The 25,693-nt window shown below is 35.9% G+C and overlaps 1 protein-coding gene across 4 annotated transcripts in view; it reads left to right on the top strand.

Moving 5' to 3' along the window:
* Positions 1–560: 560 nt before the first annotated feature.
* The window catches only part of LOC134666639 (hemicentin-2-like), a 129,587-nt gene continuing 104,454 nt past the window's right edge, over positions 561–25,693 (top strand). Inside the window, exons 1-2 of one of the 4 annotated variants that reach the window (XM_063523855.1) lie at positions 561–649; positions 22,894–23,100. In XM_063523855.1, coding sequence (XP_063379925.1) covers positions 23,007–23,100 — 94 coding nt within the window. In that variant the 5' untranslated portion in view covers positions 561–649; positions 22,894–23,006. Of the gene's footprint in view, positions 650–9,433; positions 9,735–22,893; positions 23,101–25,693 lie in introns of those variants that run through there. The other 3 variants (XM_063523856.1, XM_063523854.1, XM_063523857.1) reach the window with 3 other exon arrangements.

The raw sequence follows: 25,693 nt of genomic DNA on the forward strand, positions 1-25,693 counted from the left end.
TGTATATTTTTACGTAGCCATGGCAACGACGTGCAAGAAAAAGTTGACTGAACTTGACTCCCGCACATACATCAGCATCATATACGCTGGATGCAAAGCATGCTTTTAAATAGAGTGGTTAAGCTAAGATTGCTAAATACCACACTGAGGTAATCCCGGCGACAGTCTCACCGTAGGGGGATGTATTATCATCTCTGTATTCTTTCTGTGTACATTAAAAAAATTCTTTTTTACTTTTTCGTTCCATCTATACCTACGTAAGTTTATCAGCTGCTTCTTCTGTCCACTCAACTCGCAGCTCGGAGATACCAGTTTATTCACACTTTTCGATAATGTTCTACCTTAAAAAGACTGAACTTTAAGGCTAACTTTTGAAACTTAAGTCCTTCTTACGTTAAGGATATAAGTAATCATAAGCCATATGCCAGAGCGTCATGCTACCAGAATTAGATCAGCCGGGTTACCTTAGGTCAACACAATTAGTACTTAATTGGCTAAAAGGGGTCCATTAAACCAACTTTTACGAACGTCATGTCATAATCTTGAATTCAGTTTTAAGTGTGCGTTATTTGAAGAGTGACGTTTATAGTGATAAGTCTATTTGGAATAGACTTTGCTGTTGTGCTGGTTTTTGTAGGTGTTAGTTGTGGTAAGTTTTAAACATGTTTTATTCGTAACATGGTAGAGCCTTGAATGTTTTAATAGAAGAAATAAATTTTGTTTTATAATGCTTAAAAAGTTTAAAAAAATTATGGGGTTATTTCTTTTTAATAAGAATTTTATATTGAAACCTAGTTCATAAATGCAAGAAATCGAGATAACGCTTTAAATCTTATACTTACCAAAGCAGGAAAGCATTGCCAGAAATATACTTCACTATTTATTTTGAACTAGCTTTTATCCGCGACTTCGTCTGCATAGAATAATGATGATCATTGATACACACTATCATAATATTCATAATGATGCCTTTCTCCTAGCTTGAACTATCTCCATACCAAATTTCGTCTTATTCGGTTCAGCGGTTTAAGCGTGAAGAAGTAACAGACGTACAGAGTTATTTCCGCATTTATAATATTAGTAAAAAAAATTAAGTCTACCTATACGATTTTGTTTATATGATTTTAATTTGGTAAGGCCAGATTCTGCTTTCACACTAATTCAAAACACCGTACCTGCCAAAATATACAGCGAAAGTATAATCATATCGTAATATTTTATAAAGTAATTTACATATATGTTCATTCAGTTGCAATGGCAGATACCTTCCAACACCAACAATTATTTATCTTGATAAATTAATTCAGAAATTTTGACATTGTTAAAAAGTTGCCAGTGAATTGATTCTAAAGAACAAAATTATGTAACAAAGGAAGCAGAAATAATGTTAAACTCAAATTCACAAGTAAAAGCAAGTAGGGAAGCGAAGTATTGTCATATCAATCAACGGTTGACACGCAAAAATTTAAATCCTTTTCACCACACCAGTCCAGCTGGTAAAGGCCCTCTTGATTCTTCAAAAACTGTCGCAGCGAAAAGCATAACATACTGACATTATTGATTTGATAATAATATACTGCAATAATTTTCGTTCTTGGTACTGTAACTCGGAGTTATTAACAATGGAGCCGCCATTAACAGGCGTTCCCCTCTGTCGAAAATAGGCGGCCAATGGTCAACCTCATGTCGACCATATGTATGGACTGACGTTTATCTGACATGACGTACCTATACATTTGATGTGCCCCTCCCCCGCAAAAAACGGCAGACTATTTTGTACCGAAAATTTTAGACATATATATATTGAAACCTAGTTAATAAATGCAAGAAATCGAGATAACGCTTTAAATCTTATACTTACCAAAGCAGGAAAGCATTGCCAGAAATATACTTCACTATTTATTTTGAACTAGCTTTTATCCGCGACTTCGTCTGCATAGAATAATGATGATCATTGATACACACTATCATAATATTCATAATGATGCCTTTCTCCTAGCTTGAACTATCTCCATACCAAATTTCGTCTTATTCGGTTCAGCGGTTTAAGCGTGAAGAAGTAACAGACGTACAGAGTTATTTCCGCATTTATAATATTAGTAAAAAAAATTAAGTCTACCTATACGATTTTATTTATATGATTTTAATTTGGTAAGGCCAGATTCTGCTTTCACACTAATTCAAAACACCGTACCTGCCAAAATATACAGCGAAAGTATAATCATATCGTAATATTTTATAAAGTAATTTACATATATGTTCATTCAGTTGCAATGGCAGATACCTTCCAACACCAACAATTATTTATCTTGATAAATTAATTCAGAAATTTTGACATTGTTAAAAAGTTGCCAGTGAATTGATTCTAAAGAACAAAATTATGTAACAAAGGAAGCAGAAATAATGTTAAACTCAAATTCACAAGTAAAAGCAAGTAGGGAAGCGAAGTATTGTCATATCAATCAACGGTTGACACGCAAAAATTTAAATCCTTTTCACCACACCAGTCCAGCTGGTAAAGGCCCTCTTGATTCTTCAAAAACTGTCGCAGCGAAAAGCATAACATACTGACATTATTGATTTGATAATAATATACTGCAATAATTTTCGTTCTTGGTACTGTAACTCGGAGTTATTAACAATGGAGCCGCCATTAACAGGCGTTCCCCTCTGTCGAAAATAGGCGGCCAATGGTCAACCTCATGTCGACCATATGTATGGACTGACGTTTATCTGACATGACGTACCTATACATTTGATGTGCCCCTCCCCCGCAAAAAACGGCAGACTATTTTGTACCGAAAATTTTAGACATATATATAGTACTGTAACGTTAGATGCGCTGCAAATTAACAACTATCAAATAAACAAAATAAATTTATATTAACTTTATTTTTAACTTTATACAGTATATGAGTAACATCAAAAAGATTAAAACCTAAATTAAAAACTACCTAAAATTAAAAACTAAACTAATTTATATTAAAATAAATCTAAAAAAGGCCCCCGCGGCATTGTGCCAAAGATGCTGGCAGCATTTCCTCGCTGAATGGCAATACTAATGAGAGAGAGAGAAAGCTGCCAGCTCTCTGGTCACCGGTGGTATCGGCCAGATTTTTCGACAGTTCTTTAAAAAGAACATGAGCCAAACCCCACGGCCCCAGTGTCTCAACACCGAATGCCACGAAATGGTATGACCATTTAAACAGCATATCTATAGGTCCTATCATTTTTCACTTGACTGAAGAGCCTTTACTGATAGGATTGAAGGTACCTTCGTCAATTATTCTAAATTAACGTGGCCTAAAAGCTGGCAACTCTTACCTACCGTAAACCCGCGTCGAAACTTTTAACTTTGCAAAGTTTGTTTACTTCCTCGACACTAATGTTATTTGGTATGGTGCTTACCTACTTACTGCAAGCGGCGGAAAACGATTTTCAATTTTGGCTAACTTTTAATGAATACCTATATTGTTACATCTGAAAGTATTTAATTAATAATTATGTAGCAACTCGACAGGACAACTCCATTGCGGATCGTGTGACCGCATCTTCAAGACAAAGTTTGGTTTTGCGAGCCACATTAGGGCATTTCATAATCCGGATCAAAAATATTGATGAAGACGCCATTGCTGGATACGGCAAAGAAGATTGAAGGAGACTTTTTGGACCCATGGTTCAAGTTAGAGGAGATATATTATACTTTACAATTTTTTTTTACCACGTTGACGGGCGTGTGATTTATATATTCATGTCTCATTGCAGCTTTCTAGATCTATCGATAATGGAGCAAAGACCTACAGAAACTATAAGGATTCCTAGTTGACTACGGGACCATAAAAAGGTTAGGTTACTCCATCTTACCCACCACCTCGACTTGTCCCTCTCTTCTATAATGGAGTGAAACGTAAAGCTTAACTTTATACGAGTAGGTACCATTTAATTACCATAGAGTGTTTGAACATTTCAACTTCGGTGAATTTATTTCACGTTGCGTACAATGTGTATAGATAGGTGTGTTCCTTAACGAGCCAAAGATTTGATCTAAACTACAAGGTCACAAAATTATTTTATTACTTAATATATAAAAAACAAACATAATTAATCTCATTTTTTATTTTAAATTTATACTTAATGTAATTTTTGACGATCATGATGAGAAGATAAACATTATTTTGGCGAATGTAGCAAATATATAGCGTAATATTCATCTTGAAATAAAGAAATCTAAATTTAAATATATAGTGAATATAGTAGAATACATAATGACACATTATTTTCATTTAAAAATTGCTTACGTAAAAATAATGTAGTTCAACTCTTTTAAGGGTTCCGTACTCAACTAGGAATCCTAAAGTTTCGTCATGTCCTTCTGTTTATCCGACATGAAATAAAATAAAAAATATGTATTGCGGGTCTTGGTCGTGATATGAATTCTAATCATGCAAAGTATCTCTTCACTGTGCACTCAATGACCGAAGCCATTGGACTGTTTCAAACCTACTACATGCTTGAGGTCGAAACATGCCTTATTTGCGTGATGCAATAGCCAACTGGCCTGGGGTCCGTGAGAATTTGCGTAGGCACTAGTTTTTACGAAACCGACAGTCATCTGACCTTCCAACCCAGAGGGTAAGAGGGTTTCATCACGATGTTTTCCTTCACTGAAAAGCGACTAGTAAATATCAAATGATATTTCGTACATAACTTCTGTAAAATTGGTACGAGCCGGGGTTCGAACCCGCAACCTCCAGATTAAAAGTCGCACGCTCTTACCGCTAGGCCACCAGCGCTTGCATTATTCGGCACACTGGATTGCAGTACACTATTCGGGCCACTGCAGCTGATCCTGGTACTTAATTGACATTTTTTGCTGCTATACAGTCGGCAGCAATTCAGACCTGTAATGATGTCTCAACTGAAATCTAACCTTAATAGTACATTATTGCAGAGGCCGGGAAAGGGCAATTCGTGGATGAGTTTCGATTTTGTCGGACGACGCGAACGAAGACGAATCCACGAATTGCTATTCCTGCCGAGGCATATATAGTGCTTTTCTCCAAACATGCGAGGAAATAAGCTAAAATAATTATTATTTAAGCATCAAGCATCACTCAAATTAAACCTTCACATCCAAAATGTCAAAAACAATTTCCCTCTTTAATTAATTTTTAAAAGTTAAAGGCACAAACTTATTCTGCCATTCAGTACCATTCAATATTCGTTCATTCAATATAATTGCGCAATATAGTTTGTCAAACCAACTTTTCAACTTAACCAGGAAAACTACACCCATCCTTTTCTTTTGGGTGCTAGTACTAGTGTAAGACAAAGATAGTATGATTCTCTTTGTCTATGTTTGAAATGAGAAAGTCCTTTGACAAACTATGTAAGCTTTATGAACACGGATGAGATTTTAAAAAAATATAAAAATAATCTTTGATTTTATTAAGCAGTATTCGCACCATCATACACGTGAAATGATAGCTGATCGGGTCGTGTAGAAGCGGCTCGCGGCAATAATAATTGGCTGTTTGCGTTTTTTATTATTAAAAAGCAAAAAACACTACAGTAATAAGTTATTACTGTAGTGTTTTTTTACTTCCCGTCCGCTAGAACAGGACAGCGATAGTTTGATGTTTTTTAGTTAGAGTTTGACATTAACGAAGAACTTCCCGTACTATTTTTGTTACAGTAAGGTGAACATTTCCGAGCATATTGGAGAAAAATGTATTTAAAGCTTTCTAACATAGACAAACTTCCGACGTTTGGTGAAAAGCTTGTTGTCATACCTACCACCATTGAATTTAGAAGCCTTTTGATTGTGAACTGTTCTGAGTTCTTAATTAGTTTGTTATTTGTCTAGTTGAAAGCTCCGAATTTATATTCTCTCCACAAGAATGTCCAGAATTTATGGGAGATTAACTTTAATTTACTTTAGTATTGATTTGTAAAATATATATTTGTAAAATATAGTTGTTTGATGACAGCAGCACCTGACCTAAGCCAATTGTAGTGTCTGACGTTTTTCGAATTCAATTCCTGCATCATCCCAGGAGCTCCAGGATACACGCCGCTCTTCGGGTCTCATTTGGAGCACTCTTCACTTAATAAAGTGTCAGCTAAGGTTATTTGGCCATGTCCAGGAAATGGATGACAGCCGCTTGGTATTATCCTCGCGTTGGTGTGGTAATTTTTTTTGTGTTTCACTCGGAAGCTAAGTTTGTTTGACTTTCGTGCCTTAAAACCTTTGCAACGCTCAAGACTTCACTTTACAAACCAACGAAGGTAGAAGTCTTTCGCTTGCTTTGGTATCAATATTAGCACGAGCAACTTTGCCTCCTTGTAAAAAAATAACTTTTCTACTAAAAATAACTGTGTCGCGATGGGCAAAGTTATGTTAAATAGCAAAATTTTATACTTTTACGGTACGATCGTTGATTTGACTTGATATCTTCAAATATAATGCACCAAGTGGAATACATCTACCAAGTTTCTTAAGAGAGAAAAGGTAAAATATGCAAATTAGTGTAACTTTATTCCCTCAGAGCCATTAGGAAGACTTTGACCGTTTGATAAGTGGGGGAGAACCCGTCTCATCGGGTTACGTCTCGGTTCTTATAATTTATTTATGAACGTAACATTAAGCTAATTCTTTATTTTGGTATAATAAGAGAGATTAATTCCAAATAAAAGGTAAAAATTTAGTTTTCCCTTTTTTTAAATAAAAAATGCATCTTTCGAATCTAAATTTCGCTCTTGAAAAGACGAGTGTCTATGTTATGATTTATTATAATTTATGCCATTAGTAAATATTACGCCAACACATTTCTAGACTTTGACTATGTATATTGCGTAACCTTTTATACCTTCCGTGTATCAAAAGGAAAAATGGAAGTCTTATAGGATCACTCTTCTTAGGTCTGTCAGTCCGTCTGTGAGTCTGTCGGTCCGTCTGTCACAGATGTTTTCTTTGGAACTCTATTGCGATTTGCGAACGAAAAGTGGGAAAGTACCTATCTATGCAAGCTTGACTGATTTTATAAATGTTACTAATTATAATATTTATATTTACCTACTTACATGAAATATAATATATGATTAAAAACGTTTCGTATTAAATTCGCTTACAATGCCCTGTACCTACATAATAAATACATAATGCGAATAATTAGCAGTTTGCGCCAGGGAATACGGGATTATTTATTATGGCGATTAGGCTAATCATCTTTGTATTACATGTTAATTTGTATAACAGATATTACTCAATCGCTGTCTGCTGGGAATCAACCTAAAATTAAATAGGGTAATTTTCTAGAGATTATTTCCAAATGTTTAATTATTCAGGGAAAAGGACTAAAATTAAAGGCTTTTTAATGTTCCATAGTTAACTCGTAACGGAAACTTGCGTCGGATGATAAGGTTATCGCGCTATTTTTCTCACTATTATTTTATTTTATCACCTGCAACACCAGAAAAGTTGTCTGTGTGTTGCCAGACTATGAGATGGGAATACGCTCTTTTCTCGGAGGTTTGAAGGTCGTATCGGTCCAGAAAAAACGCAGCATTCCATAGTTTAGCTGTATATATAGATACAGTTAACATCAAGTAGATAGTGATACGCCTTTGTTACCATAAAAAGATGTGTTCCGATATATTTGGCCACTTTGACCGAGGCTATCTATTTTATTCTAACTGCACCTACATAAAAACTTGATAGGTTTATTTATTTCATGTACGTAATATGTAAACTCCATGTTATAAATTAAAACGCAACTATTAAACACAAAAGAGTGAACACAACAACTGAAAAATTATATTTTCGACCTTGTACCGTTCGTCATTAAGTATACAATGGCAAATTTTATTTAATTTGCGTGTTTCTATTTTGTTTTCGGTATCATTGTTGTATTATGTGACATAATTGATTAGGCGTGCGGGGCGTGACGCCTTTAGGGACTGCTCTTTCTTGTTAACCATCAATATTCATTATTCCTAATGAAATAAAATAAAATTTGATATCATGCTATATACATGCCGATTTTTTTTAAATGCGTTTATGGTACGACTCCGAGCCGTCACAAACTTGAAAAGTACTTATGATCCCATTCGGCAGAGAGCAGGATATCAATGATGATCAAACCTCTTTATCAATGTTGCAGTACATTGAAAATTAGGTTTTTCCAAAACTACGTGCCCTAAGAGGCCTTTCCCAATGACGTCCAGTTTTTTGTGGGTACAATTTTCTGCAGGGTCCCCTTTTAGTGGTAGGCAGGTATTAATATAGTAACGTTCACACGAGCATTCTGTTTGCGGGATACTGCACGCATACTTCTAAAAACGGGATCCTTCATAAAATCGTACCCGCAACAAAATGACGTCAGTGGAAAAGAGCTTAAATTTCGCCTTTACAATACAGAGAACTGACGTGTTGGACGGCTCTCTCTCGGACCGTTCCAGTGTGAGTCATCCTTTACGCTGTGATACGATAATAATGTCGTCTTGAATACAACCGCAATGTCCGCAACCGCAAACTTCCTCAACCCTGTTTCCGACATAACAAGATCGTTTATAGGTTACGTGTAACCCTTATATTATCTAATAGTGTAGGATGCAGCCTTCATAACACTATCATCGAAATCACTTAAGGTCAGTAAAGGTTTTTGAAAGAGAACGCGTTTTAGCGATAAGGCGGTTATCACACTGAATGCGATTCGCACGTCGTCGCTCCGATGGGCGAGCGGGATAATACAGTGTGATAATCGCTAAGACCACTCGCTGTTTACCTCCACTTGAGTTGATATTTTATTTTATTGAGGCGAAAATATTAGTGAATATCAAATGACATTCCGTATACAAGTTTCGTCAAACTCGACTCGAACCCGAGACCTATGGAATGAAATTCGGACATCAGATCTACTCGGCCACCAGCGCTCCTCATTTGTGATAGAAATATTTACTATCCAAGTACTTGAAGTGAAATTGGAAATGTTTCAACAGTTAAAATTCATTAGAAGTGTTTTTAAAAATATAAAAGAGAATCAAGACATAAGACAAGACATACAAAGCTTTTCTTCAGTGCAAAAATTGAATTCTTAAATTATAAGTAAGTAATTAGGTGCCAATTAGTAAGCTCCGCTAGTAGTTAGCGGATAGAAGTGCCTAGTCCAGTCAAGCGGACTCAGAAAATTAATTTATTAACACCTTAATTGGTTACTTAGCCCGGAAAGGAAAATTGTGGAGGTAAACTCAACTGCGTCAAAACTTTGCGGCTGCGGCCACAAGGAAAGACACTAAGCCAAATATTTATTAAAGGACTTACTTTATACCTTCAGAGGCGGAGAAAAGTTGATATATTAATTAACTCGTGAATAAGTCCGTCAGGCCAAAGAGTCACTTCGTTTCACGCAGGCGCAATAGGGATCTGTCAAGATACGCCCTTAGGTAGTGTGAGCGTGGCGTTCAGCAAGCGAACACGAACGTTCAATTTAGACCCGAACATTGACGCGTCACAAATTCGTACGATACCAATTTGAACTCTAACGGATACTGTGAATTAAAAACGTTGCGTGTGCATGAATAAAGGATGCGGTCTGATGCTAGCGTTACCGCAGCCTGTGCTACCTTGGGAACTTGTTTAAATTTTAAAGAGTTTCCGCGTATTTTGGCTGTGTTTGTTGTAGTGTCTGTGAACGGTGTTCATGATGAACGAGCGAAGTTTATCCCGGGTTACGGTGAGTGCGAAGCTTAAGTGTTTTATCGCGCCGACGATTTGTGGTGCTCGGTGTTGTTTATCTTGCGGCTGGCGCACTATACGGATGTCCCGTGTTTTAGTGCTAAGACGGGAATAACTTAAAATGTTTATTATGGAAATGATTTGTCAGTAAAGCTTAAATGTTTTCAGCATTTTGGTAAAACATAACTTACTTACGGATGAAACATGTCTCAAGAGCCAGGTGTCTTTTTTTAATGATACGTTTCTTATAGGTACTTATTTATTTTTGTGAAGTTTGGTTTGGAAAAAATATGGGATTAGGTAAATTATTATTATTATCTTCGAAATGATCAGTTTCGTTTTTTCAGACGTTTTCCTCACGATTTTTTCATTAAATATAATCTGTCAAGCCATTCCGTCAGTAGAAAAAAGCGGTAAATTAAAAAAAAATGTAGTTGTGAAGGGAATCATCCCATAGAAAAATTGAATTACGCGCCTATTTCTACTGACAAAGTTGTTTGACCGATATGTGGGTAAAGTGGTACCTATGTTCCACAATAATAATAACTCCTCCTACTGCAGTTTTGTTTCTTTTTAAAAATAAAGGAATGTCTCCTTTAAGTAAAATGAGCCAGCTTAAGGATTTAAGGTAGGTTCCCTCCAGGGCCCGACTTATCTTTCCACCCTGTATAAGAAAAAAGTACATTATGTTTATTAAAATTAATTAAACTCGCACTAAATAGTACCTGATCAAAGTGTGTATAGGCCCTAATATAAATTAAAATTTAATGAAGAATGACGACCGTATTAGGTAGGTATTACAAAACCAATCAAGTGTTCAACATCATAGTAATTACTAGAGATGCCTAGCATATTCAGCATTTCGCTTGGCGTGTTCGGCTACTTTAACGAATATTCAGCATTTGCCTGAATATTTCGAAGTATTCGGTGCTAAAACCGAATACCTACCCATTAGATCAACAATTGCCGCCATACAGCTCAGGATTTCAGGATAAAATTTCAAATTTTAGCAGACTGAGCTACATAATTTTTCAAAAAAAAGTGATACCTACTATTGTAAACACAATAGTCATTCCAAAACGGTCAAGTGCAGAAAGTGGTGGAGGTAAACGTTACAAATTCTAAACTACTTTAATAAGCTAGGTAATTCGAGTTTATTTATTTGATCTACAGGGTGATTTCTGGGTCGTGATCCAGAACCACTTTTTCTGACTCTGTAAATGATCCACATTATCATATGGCAGTATTTGATTAAAAGATAATTACTTTAATTATTCTTATTTTTCAAGTAAAATTAATGTTATACTAAGTAATTATGGTCACCCAATTACTTTTGACATACGCTGTATGGAAAGCGACAAGACGTCACATTGAGTAGGGTCACCAAATTGTATGCAAACATGTTTTTTCCTACTTGTCATCTAGAAAATAATCATCATTATTGGTAGTAATAATTAACAACATCATGAAGCTCATCTTTGGATTCTGTATGATGTCTGGCTCTCTTGCTCCACGACCCCGCAATCACCCTGTATTTCCAATATGATACTGATCTATCAGTGTCAAATGTGACGTTTTTGGTTGAGGAACTGGCACTTTTATCTATATAATGTCGGAGCGAATAAAAAAATCGCCATGTATTTTTAAGCTACTTTTCAGGAGACAAAAATATTTTTGTTATATCTTTATTAGTTTTGAAAATAAAAATTCCGCTATGTGAACACAGAACAACATATTTTGTCCAAAAAAATTACAGAACAGAAACAATAAAATAGCTACGTGATTTTTTAGCAGATAACGATATTAAATGCCTTGTTTTCCGTCGAGGGTGATGGCGATAATGTTGCACATGGCGATTTATTGTAGAATGGATTACCCGACATAGAGCCTAAAATCCGCTATGTATCATCTATTGTAGAATGGATTACCCGACATAGACCCTAAAATCCGCTATGTATCATCTCTCGTACTATGTTACTTTGGCAACAAATCGCTATATGTACAAACTTCACACATGACGATTTTAATGAACCAAATTTAAGTCGCTATGTAGCAAAATTTGGTTGAAATAATAATAATGTAAAAAATTACATAAAAATCTGTTTATATTCTTCATGAGTATCATGTAAAAATCATTGATCTATCAGGAAAAAAAATACAGGCGCAACAAATATATTACAAACAGGAAAATAAACAGTTATTTATGTTGGTCGACGGGAAATTAAAAAGGAATTCAAATATGTCAAAATCAATAAATCGTAAAAAAACACATAGCGATTTTTTTATTCGCACCGACGATATATCAGCAAACGCTCTTTTCCTGTATGTAGGTGTTATTTACTATAAAGTGTAGGTGAACTATTTTTACAATAATAAAATTGTGAGTAAAAATGAATATTCCGACTGTTAAGCGCTTCGACCGCTATTTCCAATATAGTCGAAATAACTAGGTATACCTAGCTATACCTACTTAACTAGCTATACCTACCTAGCTATACCTACCTAGTAAAAAATCTGCTATTTCACTGCCACATGAAATTAAAATAAAATATTGAAATTCACGTTCATTTCCTTTATTAACGAAAAACCTTATTTCTCTTTTTCTATAAACTTATTATTTTTCCGTTGTGATGCAAATCCAAATAAAAAGAACATGATGCCAAAATTGGAAACAAATTTCGTGAATCAATCAAAATAAAAAATATCGCAGAAATCGCGAAGCGTCTGGTTGACGTAACTGGTGACCGAAGAGCTAGCGGCTACCTCGCACAACGTATCAGCATTGCGATACAGCGGGGAAATGCCGCCAGCATCCTTGTTACAATGCCTCAGGGGCCTATTTTAGATTTAAGCTAGTTATTAATTTCGTTTAGTAGTACCACTGTATATATATTGTATGTAAATAAATGATTTTTATAAAAAAAATAGTTTTAGCAATAAAATATTATTTTTGTTTTTTTTTATTAAATGCTTTAAACATTCATGAGTCCAAATCTGTCACAATTCGTATTAATAAGGCATTTACAAACAGCTATAATGAAGATATATTGTTTTTCTTTTACCTAAAATACTTAGGCATTCTGACAGAGCAACCTGTCCCGTACCTACCTATGTAGGTATAAAAATGAGCGAATGTTGAGAATATTGTAAACTTTATTCATATGTATGGTACAAAAACAAGTCAAAAAACAATAAATAAAAATAACTTAAAATTAAACTAAATAAAAACTATCCTAAAATAAAATAAAACTAATCTAAACTAAATCTAAAAAAGGCTTTAGTCTGGCAGTTCAGCGGGGTAACGCAGCCAGCATCTTGGGGACCTTGCCACAGGGGCCTTTTTTAGATTGAGAATATTTATGCAATACTATCAACTTAATATCACTAAGTAGGTCTTGTTTTTATATTGAAAAAATAAAATACATAATTATATTGGGGAACTATAGATTTATATAAATGGTATACTCGTAGTCAATACAGACAGACAGATTAGTCTAAGTAGTGAAAATGATGTAGGTAGGCACATTAAGTATTTACCGCAATTTCGATGAGAACGGGTATTGGGTACTTCTTGAGAAATACCAATCTCGTATACTACCGATTTCAAAGTTTCTTTTTTTCATGATTACTAAGATTGAGTCAGGAAGAAAATTAAATGAGGAAGGACGCAGAAGAAGCAGGAAATTGGGAGGAAATTATCCTAAATTATGATTATGCTAATAAAGCCGGCTTTGATAGATTGTATGATGATTTTTGGCAATAGCAATCTTCAACAAAAAGTTTAGTCCATAGTTTTTATTTATTTAGTACAGGTATGCTACACATTTTTCTTTCTTATTTGGACTCGGTTGGATAAAATACCCTTTATTTCAACCTGATTAAAATCTGCCTGTAGTTTTATGTGTACACGGTTACATATAAAATATTCGTCAACACTTACTCTTTTTTCAAGCTGATTAATTTAAGTAATTTCATGGCCATGGCGTTTACCTTGTCAAATGGTAAAAAGGTGGAACATAATTTAGTAACCAAACAAACTTCAGACGTCACAAAACATTAATGGACTCCTTTATTTGAAGCCGAAACAATCAAAACATTGCCAAAAACTCAAATATTCACATTATGATTGCTCTCGAAAATGAAAAATAAAGATACAAAGTAATTTATTCCCGAGTTGAGATCATTTGTTTATCAAGCACACACAATGTCGGTGGAAGACGGAAAAAGGAGGAAAATCCAAGATGACTCCTTCAAAAGTTATCTTGAAGGACCATTTATAATAATCCGGTATAGCCTGTACGCGTCAGGTCGGGCGCTGAACTAATCCGTTAATCTTTATTGTAGACTGTTGACTTTCTCGACACTGCTGCATAGCTATGTTTACATAAAAATGTTATTACAAAGTTCTGAACGTAAAAATAATATTTAAAGACTGCTGAGATAAACCGACAACGATTATTACGACGTAAACCGCTTAGGTAAAGGTACCTACATCATTGTAGCTATGAATACATTTTTAAATAGAGATTAATTTGTACCACTGATTTTAGTTATCCATAAACAAAAATGGCGTTCAGATTTATTGGAGCTCTATTCTGTTATTTTGAATAATTATAAGCACCGTTAGTGATTCGAGTAATTTTACTCGTGTATTTTCTCTCGGAAAAAACATCATTTAGTAAACAGGAACTGCTGACGAAGGTCATTTTGATATTATTGATATTTATTCAGCTATAGTGATGGTTATGTTGATTTACAAAAAAAATAAAAAGTGCATTAAAAGCATGTCTTGTATTTAATTTTAATTGGGCACTCTCTAAATATTGACATCTACTTTTAAAAACGCTACGCTAGACCGGGTGCAAGTGAAAAAAATAGATAGTATAATAGTGAAAGTCGCTGAACAAATGTTGGTCAGTTTGAGGAGTACACCTCAAACCCACCCACACACAGTTTAATTTTTTGCACATGTTACTGGCCATACCCGGTATTATATCTTTCGACATGTTTCAGTGTTTACAATAGGTATGCATAGTTACTTTACTTGTTCTGTAAAAAAAATTAAAGCAACTATGTACAACGTAGGTACATATTGATTCAAATAAGAATATCCTAGAAAAAAATCTAACAAAGAAGAGAAAAAACCCGTCAAAAACATTTTGAGAAGGGATACCGTTGAAGTGTCGTACAGAGTAAATGGGGGTCCGTAAATCCGGGTCGTTGAGTACTCGAAAGTTTACGGGTACCGGATTTCAAGAAAATGGCGTGTCATATACAGTGTGCTACATCATTCTCGGTTGTGCCGATTTACCCGCCTCTCGCAGGTTCGGAATCGGGTTTTGAGCGAAATTGTTGAATAAATTTAGCTCTGATACAGTTTGTGACGAAAAATTGCAAAACAACTTTAGTCCGATTAGTAGTTTATCAGTTTTTAGATGAGCGTGATGTGGAAGACAATAAAGGCTTATTATGCGGTTCCGTGTTTGCAATGTGTTTTATACACTTTTAGGTATTGTATTAAACGTTTCCATACATATTATTAGCAATCAGTTACCTTCTTCATTCAGTCGGATTTTCATACATTACAATACAAGTGCTATAATATAATGAAAAAAGCGCTCCTGTTTAATATCTAGTATTATTAGCCTAAAAGCGGTTCAATAAGTTCCACGTAACGTGCAAGTGTGTTGGAAAAATACTTTTTAATTTGTAACATCTACGCTAAAATATTCGAAATTAAAATATCAGAAAAGAATTTCTCCAGAATGTTCACGTTAAATTAACCTTAGGTACCTATATTATAATTTTAGAACGAGGGAAAATGTCGGGAAAATTATTATGCTAATGTGCCGTAGCAAAAGGTAATTGATTCAAGCAATGCTTGAAAAAGTGTAATGAAACATCGTGATATAATTTATTCCAAAATGTTTAGCTCATAGTTCCAAAGGTTTGACTTATAGGGACCGTGCGCGTTGGAGGGTTTGCCATCTTGTGGCCTGAATCGGAAACATATGTGCACATGTACATTGCCATAGCAAGTGCTACTATCTACCGTTTCCTAGTGCATAGTAGGTTCTGCCATCTTGTGGGCTTCATCGGAAGCATAGGTAAGCGACATTTACGCCTCGCGCCAAATAAGTTCATACCCCTAATAAGTTCATGTACGGGGTCTATAATAGCAAAACAATTACAAGTCTCAATAACGGTGCATACAAATACTGAATTATTATTATTGAACACAAACAAATAATTTATGTCTCTAATGATCGTTATTGCCACTATCATTTTCTTGGCAACATGAATATTTATGAAATGCTACTTTTAGTTTTGTTTGTTAGTTATCAGTGTTATAATAATAACAACGTAAATACCACATGAACAAACTTTTTTAGGGAAATCGTGACTTTTATTTATATCGGGCATCGTGGGCGTCTCATACAATCGGAAGCTCATCAGAATTGTGAATGACGAGGGCTTTCAATGAAATACCTTAAAGTGACATTCCATTTCCAACTGCAGCTGCAATACTGTTCATTTTACTATGGAAATTGACAATGACAGCGACGCGTTTCCATAGTAAAATGAACAGTATTGCAGCTGCAGTTGGAAATGGAATGTCACTCTTATTCAACTCACAGTCTTTTACTGGAAGACTGATTACAAACCAAAGCACACGTTACATTTCTTATCGAAAGCAAAACAGTGGAATCGACCGAAGAACCGCCAGACGTCCTCTTGTTTCATACAAATGAATATGCGACCCCTTTTTCTTTCAAACGAAAATAAAAATGTAACAGTCGGAAGACAAGGTCGATTGAATCCAAAGGTGACGTTCGGATGTCAATTACTGCAGCTGCATTACTATGCGCCGTAGTTGTCACCGTGCTACGACGCCCCTGTATTTGTCAATATCCTCGATAATATGAGTATTGATATGAAAATCACGGCAGTATTTCGAAAGCGAAATAAAAAAATTATAAAAAACATAAGGTTACAGGGATATTTGTATCTCCATTTTGAATTTCACGGGCCTATAAATCCCGGTCTTTTGATAGACTTGCGTGGGGATATAGATCCAACACGTAGAGGCCCCTTGGAGAGCTTTAATGTCATGAAGAACGCTTGCTGGAACCTGTGCACATGGATATAATTGTTAGCGCGTTAAGCAAAATATTACTGTGTTGAAAGGTGTCTAAGTTGTCTAACTGTCCTTTTATTTTAAGCTTCGAGCAACACGGAAGGGAGGCGGCATTCCCACTATTTCCCCTCTGCCGAGGTACAAGATTAGCACGTCAATTTAATCTAGCGCGGGTAATAAAACTAGTTGCACTTGGATTTTTCACTAGACTGAGTCCAGACGCGCGCGTGAACACTGCTGCACAAAAATGCCTGTTTGCTCGGTTTTTTGTTATAAAAAGAGGTCGGGGACATCAAATTTACAAAATGAAAGTGTTACATTTCACATGTAATATTTTTTTTTACATATCATACGTTTAATTACATTTAAATACAATTATTGTATTTTAGTCTCAAGTAATTGTTGGATTTATCGATTTTGCTCGCTCAGTACAAATTGCGGATCGGTCGAGCGACAAATCCGACTTCTCATCTCTCAGAATACAATGACATACTTCAACGAAAATGTGTACGTGTGCGTGTTGTGACACTATAGTCACTCGTCCGTACACAAAAAGAGATCGAGGTTTGCAAGATTTGTCTTTGACGTGTGTCATTTTCTATGTATTTGTGTCGTCATTACAGAGGGCCTACCGCGAACCACGTTCGACGTGTTGCCTCCCTGTCACACTTACGTATGAATTTACAAGTGCCATAGAGAGGCAACACGTCGAACGTGGTTCGCGGTAGGGCCTTTGATTGGATTTTGTATGTAAGTATGTATGTATGTATGTATGTAAACACTTTATTGTACATAAGACAGGTTAAATTACAATGGAACAAAAAATATATATAATGTACAAAGGCGAACTTATCCCTATAATGGATCTCTTCCAGTCAACCTTTGAGCAATTGAGAGTAAATTAAAACAAACATGATAGACAAACGAACACTATGTACAAAAAAGTAAACTAAGGTTCAATTATTACGCAAGTAAATAATTAAAACCTATAGCCTATAATATAATAATATATACCTACATATTATACACATATATAATACATATTAATAAAGATACACACATAAATATAAATATATATACACTATCACAATTTAATAAAAAAAAAAAATACTTAGTACTCAACCAGAACACAAGTCATTGGAGAGCCATAACTTATGCAAATTTTTCTTGAGTGAAGCTACCGACGGTGACTGTCTAAGGGAAACCGGCAACTTGTTCCACAACTGTACAGCGCGCACTGTAAATGACTTAGAGTACGACCGGGTCTTGTTACACGGTACAGCTAGAGTCAGGTTCGCACTTGATCTCAAACGATGACCACTACCGTCCGCCAGGTATGTAAGTGTATGAGAAGTGCGACTGTGTGCACCTTCCCCCCGCGAAAAATGGCAGAATGATTTGTACGGTGAGATATCGCTTGGGCCCCTCCCTTCCGACGTGTCGGAAGCCGGTGTTGCTCGAAGATTTTAAGTAAATATTAAGTTTTAAACTCATTCAAAACATTAATAACATAAGTTTACTAACTATTATAACAAGCTTAGAGCATGCTTTTAAAATAAGTACTGGTACGTAGGTACCACAATTGAAACGTATTAGGTATATCGCGTATAATGTAATTAAAAGACATCCCGGTCTGTATCCTTTACAGTGTTCATTCGTGGTCAACATGTAGATTGAAATCCATTTCATGAGAAACTATTGCGGCAACCGAAAGCAATAGTTCTATGCTTAGTCAATGGGCATCAGTGATATGCGAGGAGGTAGGAGGCGAGATGAATATATATGACGGAAACCTTATGACGTAAATAAGGATTCAAAGCGTTTGTAGTCCGTCGAAAAGCACGTTTTAGTTTCATATGTCAGATCATACCCCTGTGTTGATGACGGTTAGGATACGGATGGGGCTAATGGTAGTAAAATAGTTTATTTAAACAAATTGTAATACTCTGGTTTTTTAGGTTAAAATACAATCCTATCCCGACGAAAGCATGAAATTTTGCTGGTGGAGCGTTGCAGTTAGCAGCAACGGGAAATGGGTGCTTAATATTGTTAATTAGGTATCTTGATAAACTGCGTTACAGTCGTTGTTGCTGCATTGCTATTGCGATTAGTAGGTTCATTTAATCACTCGTTTTACCAACTTGATAAGCATTATAATTAGTCACACCGTTTTTGGATAGTTGAAGAGAAACATGTATAATAGTTGTATCGGAAACAAAACACCTGAATTTTCAATAGGTAGCGTCAATTTTCATTCAAGTGAAACCATTTCGCCTTATCTTTGCATTTTCAGCCTTTTGTCTGTCAGTGACCTAATTTGCATCATCTGAGATATGCGATAATTGAGGCCGGTGCGGTGCTTTGTTTTATACAATACAATACTCTTTATTGCACACCTCACATACTCGTATACGTAGTTATATATTTTGCAATCCTTCTTCTTCCTCGCGTTATCCCGGCATTTTGCCACGGCTCATGGGCGCCTGGGGTCCGCTTGACAACTAATCCCATGATTTGACGTAGGCACTAGTTTTTACGAAAGCGACTGCCATCTGACCTTCCAACCCAAAGGGGAAACTAAGCCTTATTGTGATTAGTCCGGTTTCCTCACGATGTTTTCCTTCACCGAAAAGCGACTGGCAAATATCAAATGATATTTCGTACATAAGTTCCGAAAAACTCATTGGTACGAGCCGGGGTTTGAACCCGCGACCTCCGGATTGAAAGTCGCACGCTCTTACCGCTAGGCTACCAGCGCTTGGTACACACTCGTCGAGGAAAATAAAATTAACCATTAAAAAAATTAAAACCGACTTCAGAAAGGATAAAATAAAACATTACCTTACATGTATAAAGTAATGTCACAGCTACTAATATGTTAGAAGTCGGTGCCAAACTATTTCAACCAATCTCCTCATCCGCTTCGAACAATAATGAAAGCCTTTACGAGGTGTGGTGGAAAAACTTTTTTCCTGTTATTGTGTCCCATATGATCAAATAATCATTAGCAATAAGCAAACAAAAGCACGATAAAGCCCTTAATTGTATGTTACTTATTTTGTCGACACGCTATTATACTTACGTAGGTAATTATTGATCAAATAAACGAGTGAATTACAAAAATAAAATATTCTGGCAAGGATAATGACACTTATTAACATGCTTCTTTAAACTGGCATATTTTTTAAATATTAATCTAAATTTTAGCCTATCCATTGGAGGCCAATTTAATATTTAAGGTTAATAATAGTACGTTAATATTACGTTAATAATAGTACGTTAACATACGTTATGATACAAAGTGAACCACTATTCAGAGCGGTATACATAGTGCCTACTACTTAGACTAAATAGTAATAACTACTCAATACTCAGGTTACACGATGTTTTTCAATACCTTTGCGAGAAGAAAAACCACTAATGCAAACATATTACTGTTTACTAAGTACGTTTGTTAAATATTTAAATAACAGACCGCTATAAATTACTTGTTAACACTGAATTATTGATTGTAAAAGAGTCATGCGGGCTGTACAGACAAGTCGAGAGGCCCCGAGACCATTGACATAGATATCTAGGGACCGGCCTTACGGGCAATAATAATGAGGCATGACAGGGGCCAGTAGAGCGGTGTGACACCGCTACAACGCGATTGGTTGATGAGTTCGCATCACGCGCGCTATTGGTCGCAACTAGTTGCGTTAGACTGTACGATTGGCTGGAATTCGTGAGTGACACCGCTGAGCAAGTACCATTTTTAGTGCCCGTAAGGCCAGTCCTTAGATATGGGTGCGTATCGATGGCTATAAACATTTTTATTATAATATCAGTTGCAATAACGCTTATTTAGTATAATTATTAAATGATATAACAACACTTCATATATTTTCATATATATTATAATTTTATATAAAGATTAATTGATCTAATAACATTTAGCATAACATTCTTGAAGTATAATGCATATTTCCTATACAGAATTTATGATATAAAGTTATTTCATCTAAAGTAGAATTGTTGATATAATGTATTAGATAAATAATTCCACATTTACTATTACACACTACAAAAAACGATACTCTTTCTACGTATAACGAACTGCTATTTATAACTAACTAGGTAGGTAAGGTTAAGAACTGCAACCCCTACACAAAACCAACCGCTACCAGAATACTAGGTTAGGTTAGATTAAGAACTGCGACCCCTACACTAAACGAACCGCTCGCTACCAGAAAATCAGGTTAGGTTAGAATTGCGTCCATTATACAAAACAAACCACTAGGTACCTAATCTGCGTTAAACATTTACATACACATGTCGTCATAAAAATACCTATATTATACCTAATAATGCTTGTATAATAATACTTGTATAATAAATGAGCATTATATCACATGATCGTTATAATAAATGAGTGTTATATCAAAAGAATAATTAAACAAAATGATATGAAACATTTTAATAATATACCAAATGCATTCATACAAAATGTGCTATTATATTTTCTGAAATTATATTAAATGTTGTTATATCTCCAGAAAATATATTAATTATTTTTATATCGATCATTACACACCCCTTAGATATATACCTACGACAATGCCTGAGACAGGCCTCGGCTGTGTATGTACTATTCCTATCTCTTTGTCGCTATTCCTTGTCTCTTCTCGCGGTTCTCCGATTGGATCGGAGCGGTGCCGAGACTCTCGGCTAGAGGCTATCGACGAGTGTGTACAGCCGTCATTAGAAAAAAGTGGCCACTAGTTTGACAGCGATACCAGACGTTGTATTGCGCCTTTTGTTTTGTGATGCTGCTGATTTGCAAACTTTTAAAAATCATAGCTACCGTATAGTGCCATCTACATAACCTGTCCAATCCGAGTCACGAATTTGTCTTAGACTGACCGCTCAGAAACCTAGGGAGGTCGCACACGGTGACTTTTGCCGTGTCTGAATGAATTCTACACCCCGCTCGACGCTCGACGTATCAATACAAAATCGCAGCTCAATCGATGCTGTATCGCAGCTCTGCTGTAGTCGATTTTTAGCGATACCGAATCGTCGATTTGAAACTGTTGTGAGATATACTAACATTGAATAATTTTACGGTTTAGACACTTGTTTTTAGTCACTCGCGCGGCATGTTTCAGCCTACACAACATAACAACACATGAAACATGTCGCGCGAGTGACTATAAAAAGAGAGTCTAAACCGTAAAATTATTCGATGCAGAATCGTGTTCACGTGTGCTTTGGGTACATGACGTGCGACAGCACCGCGACTGTAGCGCGGCTATTTTGCTACAGCATCGCTGCAAATTTTACCGAACTCAAATCAGGATCTTTAATTTAGTATCAACATAAAAAAATACAAGTTAAAGGCTTCCTAGCCTAGTCGGTAGGGCCTATGAAGCAGGAGGATTGAATCTCAGTCAGCTCTTACTTAATTATTTATTATGTGTGTTTATTTACATTCTTACATATAGGTACAGTGTAGTGTACCTACTCACAACACAAATCTCTTATTACGAGAATATCCCATATTATGTAGCGTCTCTTTGAAAATGTGGACGGTAGTAACTAGTTTATAGTTTTCGGCATCAAAATCGATTGACAGTAAAATTGTCGTGCAACCATAAAAACAAATGCAACAAGCGTACCGTACGTAATAGAGTTTAAACCAAGAAAAGTCTGCGCTGATTTTAACAGCACATGCAGTGCAGGTGTTATTTTAAACGTTAAACTTTTATGAACTTATGACGTATAAATAACATTGGCAATGCGCGTGCTGTTAAAATCTCTGCAGACATTCCTTGGTCTATCAAATCACATTATTTGTCCAAAGAGCAAAAAATATATAAAAATAAAATGTTTCTTTATTATATATGTCAACAGTTAAAGACTTTTCATAAACATATTACACCTTTTTGCTTGTTTACATTCCATTTAGCTCAGCGAAATCCCTCACGAACATAAGCTTAATATTAATGCAAAAATTAATTAGCTGTTCTTGTTACAGATTTGGACGAAATCGCGGAGCTCTAGAATGGAATACAGAATAAAATCAGGCGAATTCTTAAAACATCAACGTTTACTGTAAATAAATTCATAGATAGGTAGATAATATACAAAATGTATAGTGTAAAGTCTATTGGAAGAACTTTAATTGCTTTCCTTCTGCTGTTTGTGTCTACGCCGACAGCCACACAGAACACCGTCCTTACAGGTAAGCATAAATGCATAAGTGATACTTAAGTAATATATCGATAATGTATCTGTAGATTGTTGACCCTTTCCCATACTCTGGATATGACAAAGAGAAACATCTTATCACCTAGAATGTATAAAAGTAACATTTGGAATTTGGTTTTGTAATTGAAAAGGGTTGAAAGATTAGATCACTCAATCTTTCCGAAATCAATATTTCCGGAAATAATAACTCCGAAAGGGAAAAAAATGTGCATGTATTAATGTCATTTTCTGAATACACGAGTGCAAAGAACGATGACAGTTATTTGTGTGTTAAGGTGCTAAACTAATAGTATTGCTGACTGTACTTCAACTATTTAGTTTTTTGTTGATTATTTTATTTCAAATAATATCCTTTCTCATTTTTTATTAGCCCGTAATAGTGTCCCAATGCTGGGCAATTGCCTCTCATACATACTCGCAAACTACCTTACAAAAGCTTGATCAAAAATGAGATCATTTTATTTCAAACGCTTCATGAAACACGATTATTTATGTCGAAAACCACATCATTTACCTTCCCACCATACCTTTAAACCGCTCCTTTGAAACTATTTTATCAACTACCTAAATAAACCGGTGAGCCAGCACTCGATCTGTCTTCAAGCCACGGCGGGCTTATTATCTAAGTACCTAATATCTCAACGGTACCCTTGTATTCATACATAACTCTTATGTGACCATAACAAAGGGAGGACAGATAAAAGCATGTCCGGAATTCAAAATGAACTGAATAAAGCATATTATTTGAGTTTTGCCTATGGCTTGACTTGAGGACCGGCCAAGTTTTATTAATGCTTGTCAGTTTATACCTACTTTTGCTTTATGGCTGAATGTTGTTGTGGGATGATTATGAATATGATTTTTGTTTTAAAATAATGGTTGATAACTAGAGAAATAAACTACCATTTTTGTTTTCTGTATCTCCGAGTTATATAACAGTTACTTGTAAATAATTTGAATAGGTATAGGTTAAAACTTTTATAATTTTATTATTAGTCATCCTGAAGACTGCCTCTTAAATAATAAAAAGTGTAGGAGTCAGTTCAAAAGCGGTATTTATATAATGCTAAAAGTAGACCTATATCTCACTTTATTTTGAATATAAACACTAAGTCCTTAGGCACGGTAGCCAACCTCAGCCAAGTCGAGGAAAACAAACGAAGGCATAGCCATTTCATCGTTTTCTCGAAGCCTTTTAGGAGGCCATTTCAAACTAATATAACTAACTTAAAAAAAAAACTTAATGATGTTTTATTGGTATTATTTTTGCATGCATTTCGCTCGTACCTTGTTCATCTATTGGAGCGAGCGTGTCGATTTTAACATCAAAAATGCAAAATGAAATGCAACAAATTTTTATTTATTCATATGTCAAGCTGGATTCAAGTGTTCTGAAATTGGTTTACCGATCACTACCATAACGAGTGGGTAACGGTGGGGTATTGTTACTTTATTATTATTGATTTAAGGCAGGCAGAAAAGCAGATGTTTACGATGGTAAACATCTGCTTTTCGCCCCAGTGTTTATACTTTTCATCATTTTACGAATAGGAATGCCTTCGTTATACGAACTACACAATAAAGTAAGACTGCCGTATTCGAACTTCAAGATATTCTCAAGAGACGATACGTACTAGATACATTCCAGATACGTTATAGTTTAGATATCAACTAGTACTCTTTTGCAGCGCAATTCGGGCAACCAAATTCACTTTTACGTTTGATAGATTAAGATATCTATTAGATGTGAATTGGATCTCTAACTCATGTCCTGTGGAAATCGTTCAAGTATCTCCAGAATCGCGCAAATGTCAAATTTGACAGGTTAGATCTTAAACATATTGTTATCGTATCGTGGTGATGTCTAATAGATGTCTATTTCAAAATTCGAATCGGGCCCATACCTCTCGGAGAATTACTGTCCGCAATGAGCACCAAGTCTCCGACTGCTAATTGGGGAACCTCACCTCGACCACGTCTGGGTGTTAACGTCGGGAGATATTCTTTTAACCAGCGGCGCCAAAAATGCTCTGATAATCCGACAGCCTTACGCCAGCTGGTTCGTGATAGGATGTCCGTTTCTGATGATGTGACTGGAAGTGGGCGTCCCGAAGACGAACCCAACAGAAAATGCATGGGTGTTAGTGATTCCTCACTCTGAGGGTCAACGGAAACATGAGTTAGTGGCCGCGAATTTACCAAGGCCTCCGCCTCAGCCAAAAGTGTACGTAGCACCTCGTCAGTTGGGGCTCGCTCAGTGAGAGTCACCTTGAGTGCAGTTTTCACGCTCTTCACAAGCCTCTCCCAGCAGCCACCCATAAACGGCGCCGCCGGTGGGATGAAACGCCAGTTGATTCTCTGCGCGGCAGCGAACTGGGACGTAGCGTCGTCGTATAAGCGTCGAAGCTCCCGGCTGGCACCCACAAAAGCAGTTCCATTGTCCGACCACAGCTCGGATGGGGTCCCTCTTCGAGCAGCGAATCTGCGGAGGCTCATGATCGCAGAGTCGGTTGTGAGACTGTCTACGATTTCTAAGTGGACTGCGCGTACCACAAGGCAAGTGTACA

Source organism: Cydia fagiglandana, chromosome 8, assembly GCF_963556715.1.
Source record: "Cydia fagiglandana chromosome 8, ilCydFagi1.1, whole genome shotgun sequence".
Lineage (NCBI taxonomy): Eukaryota > Metazoa > Arthropoda > Insecta > Lepidoptera > Tortricidae > Cydia > Cydia fagiglandana.